This window comes from Sprattus sprattus (assembly GCF_963457725.1).
Source record: "Sprattus sprattus genome assembly, chromosome: 2".
Taxonomy (NCBI): domain Eukaryota; kingdom Metazoa; phylum Chordata; class Actinopteri; order Clupeiformes; family Clupeidae; genus Sprattus; species Sprattus sprattus.
The window spans coordinates 18,909,950-18,918,296 of record NC_137921.1 but is presented as its reverse complement, the minus strand read 5'-3'; the positions used below and the strand labels follow the sequence as shown (position 1 = coordinate 18,918,296).

At 48.6% G+C, this 8,347-nt stretch overlaps 1 protein-coding gene across 1 annotated transcript in view; it reads right to left on the bottom strand.

Moving 5' to 3' along the window:
- Window positions 1-398: 398 nt before the first annotated feature.
- Window positions 399-8,347, bottom strand: part of LOC308361214 (pleckstrin homology domain-containing family G member 1) — a 23,761-nt gene continuing 15,812 nt past the window's right edge. Inside the window, exons 10-16 of the mRNA XM_080833491.1 lie at window positions 7,485-7,518; window positions 7,178-7,312; window positions 6,810-6,832; window positions 6,460-6,645; window positions 5,734-5,847; window positions 3,069-5,340; window positions 399-2,904 (exon numbers count right to left, since the gene is read on the bottom strand). Coding sequence (XP_080689617.1) covers window positions 1,901-2,904; window positions 3,069-5,340; window positions 5,734-5,847; window positions 6,460-6,645; window positions 6,810-6,832; window positions 7,178-7,312; window positions 7,485-7,518 — 3,768 coding nt within the window. The 3' untranslated portion in view covers window positions 399-1,900. The remainder of the gene's footprint in view (window positions 2,905-3,068; window positions 5,341-5,733; window positions 5,848-6,459; window positions 6,646-6,809; window positions 6,833-7,177; window positions 7,313-7,484; window positions 7,519-8,347) is intronic.

Here is an 8,347-nt window from a genome sequence, read left to right as displayed (position 1 = left end):
TATTAATCAGAAGTTATTACAAAGAGGTGACTGAAGAGGGACTGTTACAGGAACAAAACCAAATGTAAGCAACAAAGAAACAAATGGACATATATCCAACAGTGGGTAAAGCCGCAGTAGAGGATACATCACAAACAACTGGCGACTTAAACCTTCAATCCAGGCTCCTGGTCCCTCTGGTATGCTAACATTAAGAGAAAAGCAGAACGCCTTAAGAAGTATTGCCTTGGAGAGCTTAGGCCTACTCCAGTCAAACTATGCACATTTGGAGCAACCTAGAAAAATAATGCTATCTAGATCACAAGAGTTTAAAATAGATCGCTACTGAGTTCACTTGGATCTGTAAAGTGTTAAAAGGGCGATCCCTTACTGCACACAGACGCTTCAGGCATGAAGGGTAAGGCTGCTGAGGTGGTCTAAAGACTATGTCTTTGCAAGGGGGACTGAATCGCACTGCTACTGACCAACTCTACCTAAAATTTGCATGGCAAAGCTCACACACAGGCTGATAAAACTGACACACTAAAATGGTGCACAGACCCAGTCTCTGTGTCATTTGTTATTGTTAGTTCATTTTTCAGTTTTGTTATGAATCCATGGATGCTCACACCAGTGGCCTAATCAATACAGATAAGCTGACCTGACTGGTGATGCTCTTTGTGCCACAGGATGGTACAGGAGTCTGCACGAAGTCTACTTCAGTCTACGCATGAACATTAAGAGGTTAGAGTCACCTTTGTCAAATATGCCTACTCATGTTGATTCTATGAACAGGAGCTTCAATTACTTAAAAAGGAACGCTACAATCTTTGTTTAAAACTTCAGCTGATAAATAGTAATCTATAACCAACCCCCAATGGGCATTAAAATGATCCTGTCACTGCCCACTGTTCAAATGGCAATATATAAGGATTGCATCTGATAGGAAACCAAACCTTGCTTGGCTAACAACATGAGGTCTAAAATAGCATCTATGTACAGGCTGTTGTGTGAATTAAAACTACAGCTTAAAACTGAGCTTTTAAAAGTCTTGTCCCTTTAAACCATCGGTGAATCAGCTGCACAGACTCCTAGACCGGGTAGGACTCACTGCCTTAAGTGCCCCGAGAACATTTCTGAGAAATTACACAAATTCAAGAGCGTCAATGTGTCGACCTTTGTTTTGTTTTGTTTCTTTGAAATTAAATCTTCAACTGAATTAGCAGATCCTGCCTTTAAATATACATCTTCCTGTGTGTTTGTGTGTGTGTGTATGTGGTGTAGAGAGAGGACTTAAGGAAAGCTGTTTGACCTAAGAGGTCGTCTCAAATTAAGATACTGTGACAAAGAGTAAACAGTTAAATAAAAAAAGACAGAACAGATTCATATTTTACACACACAGACACATACAGCTGATATTAAGCAGATATTACATTCTAATACTTGCATTGCATAAGCAAATTTTGGGACTTGGTATGTCTAAAAGATAAATCTCATCAAAATAATTGAAGGTTTAGTGTAAGAACGTGTCAAGGTTTCAGTGTGCTATCAGTCGTGTGTTATATTTGAGGTGCAATGTGAATCTCAGTGTATTTGGTCTGTATTATGCATATATACATATTCTGTGTGTCTTTTGTGTCGCATTTGTGAGTGTCTTGTTCAGCTAGCATTCTGACATTAGATTGAACAAGTACATTGCTATATATATATCCCTTTATGTAACATAGTATGCTGCCAGTGTACTTCCACCAGATGTGAATCTAAGTCAGTTTATGGGCTGTAAGTGTTTTGGGTGTTCTCTAATAGTGTGTCTTGTGTAAGTCTTGTTTCCATTGCGTTTCCTTAGTGTGAAGCCCACAGAGTGCCCTATGTAGGGTGCTTTTGGTGGCTCTGTGGTTGAAGTATGTTGAGAGCGCCCCCTTCAGGCAAAACTGCTGGAGCTGAGACAGTGGAACTTCTCCCGAAGCGACTGGACGATGTTCTGCTGGGCCAGGCTCTGCTCGTGGCTCTCCGGCTCGTTCCACAGGTAGTCCTTCATGTGATCTCGGCTCATGTCGGCGGCGGTTCCATGTCCGCTCTTGACAGGGCTGCAGGGCAGGCTCCGGGTCTGTTGAGTGCGCCCTCGCTCCACCTCACTCTCGTCCTCCGAGCGGATTTCTACGTAATCGTCGTCATCATCGCCGTTGTCATGGAAGTTGGCCAGGTAGTTCTGTGTGGCAGTGAGCGTGCCCAGTGGTTGGACGCGGTTCAGTACCAGAACCTGCTGTGAGTCGCGAAGTGTGAGGACAGAGGCTGCCGGGTCTCCGTTGGAAGGGGGACATTCTGGCAAGCTGTGTTGCCGTGGGCCGAGACTACGTCCATTTGTCGCTACGTTAGCGATCCCTGCTTGACCTACTCGTGACCCATCTTCCTTGTGGTTGGCAATGCCCTCACTGTTCTCTTTCTCGGGCTGTTCAGCCAATGAGGACGAGGATTGACAGCGGGTGAAGGGCGGGTCTTTCGGGGAATGGGCGGAGCTCTGTCCTACCGTGCTATAGATGTGCTCAGGTTCGTCTTTCGTGGGCATGGTCACACAGGTGCTCCAGCGCTGATTGGGTGGGCTGGAGGGAGAGGGCGGGAGGTTCTTGAGTGCCGGGACTGAGCTGGCTGGGGCAAGCTTCTTCTGAGGGGTGGAGGTGTGGGGCTGCTCCGGCACCTCACGGGTCCAGGACAGGAACTCCGCCAGCTCGCCGTTGCTGTAGGTGCAGCTCAGCCAGGCGCCGTCTAGGGTGGCACTTTCGGGGAGGGAGGGCGAGGAGGCCAGACGGGGCCCGTGGGGTACAGACAGTCTGCCCCCTGGGCCGTGTCTCTGAGAGCCTAAAGCTGCTGGGGCCTCCTTAAACATGACCTGATCATACAGTGTGGAGTACTCAGCAATCCTTGCTCCTGAAATAGAGAGAGAGAGAGAAGAAGAGAGAGAAAGGGAAGCAAATAAAGTAAGTTTATATTGCAACAGTTACAATCATTACACCCATTTAATTTGTTAAATGACAAAGACAACACCTATTACTGTCCTTTCCTTTCACCCTCTCCTGTTTCTAGCACCTCACCTATAGCAGCTCCACCCTGTTTCTTCTCCTCCAAGATGGCCGCCAGGTCCTTGGGCTTTGAGCGCGAGCTGGAGCTGGAGCGTACGCAGCTGGGCTCATGGTCCATGCTCTTCATCTTCAGCAGCTGGTTGGCCTTCTTGATCTTCTGGCTGTACTGCCGAGCCATCAGGAACACCCGGTTCTTGTTCTTGTCCAGGTCCCCCAGCTGGTCACTGGCCTCCTCGTGCAGCAGGTCCTGTGGGAAGAGCGAGCCCTCCAGCCCTGGGAAGAGGCTGTGAAAGTCCTTCTGGAAAGTGGACGGCAGAGCCTCTGCCATAGGGGCATTCAGGTCACCCAGCTCGTCCTCGTCATCCAACCGGAAGCTTCCACTGCTCAGGCGGGCAAGCTTGTTGCGGATACTCTTGACGGTGCCGGCTGGAGGGGGCTCTGGGATGACGGGTGTGACGTTGATGAAAGGGATAGACGCTGGGGGAAGGGGCTCGGATGGGGAGGGTGTTGGAAGAGGTGGCTGAGGCTGGGGTGTGGTTGTGGTTGTGGGGCGAGTTTGAACTTGAGTGGGTGTTAGGGGAAGAGGATGCACTAGGGCTGTTGTTGTTGTGGAGGCAACTTGGTGAGTCTGGGCTACTGTTGTTGGGGGAACTGGGGTTGGGGCTGATGCTTGTGTCAAGGTAGGTTTTGGCGGAAGTGGCTGAGTTTGGACAGGCTTCGGTGGGAGCGGTTGGGCCTGACCAGGTGGCTGAGTTGATTTTTGTTTTGGAGGGAGGGGTTGTGAGGGTTCAGAACCTTTGGGAAGTGGCTGAGAGGTGCAGGATTTAAGAGGAGGCGGTTTAGAGGTTGCCTTGGCAGGGTGGGACGTTGGTTCAGATGGGGTGGATGCAGGAGAGGGTGAAGGGGTAGGAGTGAGAGAGGGTGGCTCATCGACCTCAAAGGAGTACTCCCTCCTCAGCTCTGGAATCTTCAGGCTGGGGATCTTAAAGGTGCTGGGCGGGCTCATGGACCGAGTCAGCGGCGAGGGGTTGGTTTTGGCAGAAAGCGGCTTCTTCTGTGGCGAGGAGGTTGCGGAGCGGCACCTGGCAGCAGAATCGTTCGCAGACACTGGGAAGGCAGCGGGTAGTTTGTCGGCTTTGCGCTCATTGTCGCGGATGTAGTTCTCCAGGTCGTTCCAAATGGCGTCCACCTGCTCCGACATTTGGTCTGATGCTGCACTGGGACGCCTCTGCTGCTGTTTCTGCTGTCTGCTCCTCTCAGAGTTTGCCGTGGATAAGCGTGGGTTGGTTTCCTTGACGGCGACAGGCGATGATGTGCGAGCGTACGAGCGGTCGTCGTCATCCAGTCGCAGGAGGCTATCCTCAGAAGCAGACACTCCAATCCCAAAGCTCTCGTCGACAGAGAAGTCCATGGTGGAGCCAAGGATCGTGCTGTCATGTCCAGCCATCGAGTCTACTTCTGCTTCTGGTTTCTGGCATCGTGAAGGTAGAGGAGGCACGATGAAGGTGATCGTGTCATAGATGCCCTCCTCTTCTTCAACTATCTTCAGTTCGCATGTATCCACTAATGCCCCCTCCTGAGTGGAGGACCGTTTACTCTCCGATGGTAATGAAGCACTGGGTTCTACCACAGGGGGGTTTGATCCACCTTTGGCCTGTGTCACCCCCATGGGGCCATGCCTGTTGCCACCGCCAACATCCGACTCCCTTCGAAAGAGTCCCATGGCCTGCAGCTCCTCGAAGCTGATGTTGTCGTAGACATTCTCAATGTCGTCGATGGTCAGCTGCTCGGCCGATGATGAACCCGAGATTTCATTGCTTGAGGATTCACCGTGACTATTGTGGTGGTGCAAGTCTTCCTTGACCACCGCATGGTTGTGGGGTTTGATGTCTGCCTCACTCTGCTGTTCTCCAACACTGCTGGCACGGCGCAGCACGCTTCTGCCCCCTCTGCCTGGGAGGTCCAAGTGCAGCGTCGCTGGCGTTGTCGTCTGCTCCACGTGCCAGCTGCAGGGTCGCCCGGGGCGACCAGACGACGACTCAGTGGAATCGCGGTCGCTCTCCTGCTCAGCACTAGTCTCTGGAGGCACGAACATCTGGTATATGTCCTCGTCATCGTCCACCTGCATGGTCTGCTGGCGGGTGGGGAACATGGCGCGACGCACCCGGTGGTCTGCCCAGATGTTGGGCATAGTGACGTGGGCTTCGGCCGGTGACTCCGTGGGACTCGTCACCTGTAGGACGGGGGCGTGGCTCGGGTCCATCTGGAGAGACTCTTTGGCTGTCTGAGGGGGGGGGGGGAGTGATATTGCTGAATGTTATACATTAATATGTATATTGCTGTCTTTTTTTCTATGCTCATTAAATCTGTCAGATGAAAAGTGATGTCAAATACAAATGAAAAAAGATTTGTCAGACTACACCAGTAAAGGTCATTGGTGTGTGTGTGTGTGTATGCATGCGAGTGTGTGTGTGTGTATGTGTGTGTGTGTGTGTGCATGCATGTGTGTGCTGCATGTGTGTGTGTAAGTGAGTGAGTGTGTGTGTGTGTGTGTGTGTGTGTGTAAGTGAGTGTGTGTGTGTGTGTGTGTGTGTGTGTGTGTGTGTGTGTGTGTGTGTGTGTGCATGCATGTGCTGCTGGTGTGAAAGTGAGTGTGTGTGTGTGTGAGAGATGATACCTGCAGGTCTGAATGGTTGTGTTCTCTGAGGCGGTCGATGCAGTCCACAGACACTTGAGGATTGAGTCGTTTTCTACTGCTCTTCCCTGGCACTTTAAGCCTCTTTCCTAAGCCCTACACACACAAAGGACATTTCAGGGAAGGATGTCACAAGTGTTGCAAAACTGGACGTAAATAAAGACTGAACAGTAGAGCTACGCAGCTATGCATTGCTTGGTGTCAGTCGGCACTAAACTCCTTTCACCACTAGAGGGAGACTGTTAGTCAAGTCAAGACTGTTAGTGTAGAGTAGCCCAGCAAGCTCAACAGTGATGATAAGTCCGGCAAGTCTAAATTTCCAGGAGGCACACATACACACACATATTTACCTGAACCATACTGTAAGTGACTTTGGATCAAAAGTGTCTGCTAACTGAATAACTATAAATTCAATACATTTAAGCATTTTAAACAACAGTTCATGCTGTTTAGTGCATGATGCAGACCCAAATCTCATGACTGTTTTTATACCTCTATACTGTACATAGTTGCTTCTGTACACGTCTGATTTTAGTTGTAGTTTCCCATCCTTTACTACAATGATAACATTTTAAAAACTGAATTACTAACTTTTTTAAATACAAATAAATGACCATTTATCACATCACATGTATTGAGATGATTTCGAAGGTCAGTGCAATCAGCTATCTCAAGTCAAGGTCAGGTCAAGGTCATGTTAAGGCTCACCATTCCGCTGTCATCCTCATCATCAGCATCCTGCTGGTGGGGTCCCTCTACATCCTCCCTGTCACTCAGGTCGCCCTGGTCAGTGGGGTCCAAAGAATCGTGGGATTGACTGACGAGGCTACGGGACCGACCAATGGAGCCCAGGCTCATCACTGGAGTGAGCAAAGTAGCTCCTAAACTGGAGCGCTGATTGGTGGAACAGGAGGAGGGAGGAGCAGAGCAATGATGAGATAATCATGATAAGTTTAGTGCAGATTTGTGTGTAGGTCTATAGATATGCCAAGATGTTCTGCTCAAGCTTAAAATACACTTTCAAGACAAACATCTGTGTGTGTGTGTAATATACATACCTTTTGTACATCTGGGTTGGCCACTGCAAAGCATCACAGAGACAACAGCAAATGAGAGACCATTTTAGACATTTCAACCTCATTTCCATCACTGTATGTAAGGTTATTGACTGGCAGGCTGGACAATCAAATTTGTTAATCATAAGTCAACATACAGGCCCTCATCAATAAGTCAATACACAGGCCCTCATCAAAAAGTCAACATACAGGCCCTGATGTCAACAGCCAAGCCCCTGTTGATCACACACAAATGCAAACACATCCACACCCAGACAGACCCACAGATGCAGACACACCACCCCCCCCCCCCCCCCCCCACCCCCCTCCCCCCCAAAAAAAAACACACACACACACACACACACACACACCAGCTTGTTTGGAGTTCTTCAGTAGTTTGGAAAGAGGTTCTGATTTCCTGCGGACACGTCGGGGGGAGGGGCCTTCTTTGGGGTGGGTGGAGCCTTTGTTCTCTCCATCAGGACTATAGTGGAATCCTGGGTGATCTGCATGGACAAAACATCACACAACAGGACATTCCATCAGGGATTATTTCACTAATTCTATTCTTCTAAACTAATCAAAAGACAAAAAGTTAATCTTATCTATAATACCCCCACTTCTAGTACTACTATGACTAGTACTGCTAATAAAGTTTTTGAAAGGAAGTAGACTTACGAGCTGCATCCATCTCTAAAATGGCTTGTTTGGCCTGGAAAGAAAGATAAATAGGTTACTAGGCATCAACAACTAAATTAGCGTGATATTTAGATCAATCACATTAATACTGGAATATTTTGGATGTGCATGTGTTTCGGAGGTCTACTGCCAAGTATGAAAGAAGATGCATACGCATCTATTCACAGAGAGAAACGCAGCTATGCACTGCTTGGTGTCAGTCGGCACTAAACTCCTTTCACCACTAGAGGGAGACTGTTAGTCAAGACAAGACTGTTAGTGTAGAGTAGCCCAGCAAGCTCAACAGTGATGATAAAAAAACAGAGAGTATGTTGGGAGATGCCCTCAGCAATCTCTGGGCACAAAATGTAGAAGCAAACTCGATGGACTAGACCTGCAACTTGGTGTCATTAATCATTCTGTATGTTTCAATTGGCACTGTGCTGTCCAGACAACAGGAAGGCATCTCTTAGTTCTGCAGGACTAGATATAATTTGGAGTCAACAGACATGACTGGCTTTCCTCCTATGACCCGCGTGTATAAAACACCTTCGCATCACTTATCTTTGTTGTTTGAATTGGCACCGCACCACTGAAACGCACACCATACACCGATCCTTCCCATGCAGATATAAACCACATGAGACCACATATTAAATGTGTGTGTGTGTATGTGTGTTCATTAATCAGGCACATGAGCTGAGCGGCCCTTTGTGTTCCAGCCTGCCCTGAGTGCCTTGAGTGACGCGAGCCAGTGAAATCCAACACGGAGGATGAGAAGGGAGAAAGTTGTAAATCTTTATCAGATAAAGACGTGTTTTACGATGTTTAAGATTGTTGAAAAGAGAGGAAGAAAGACACCG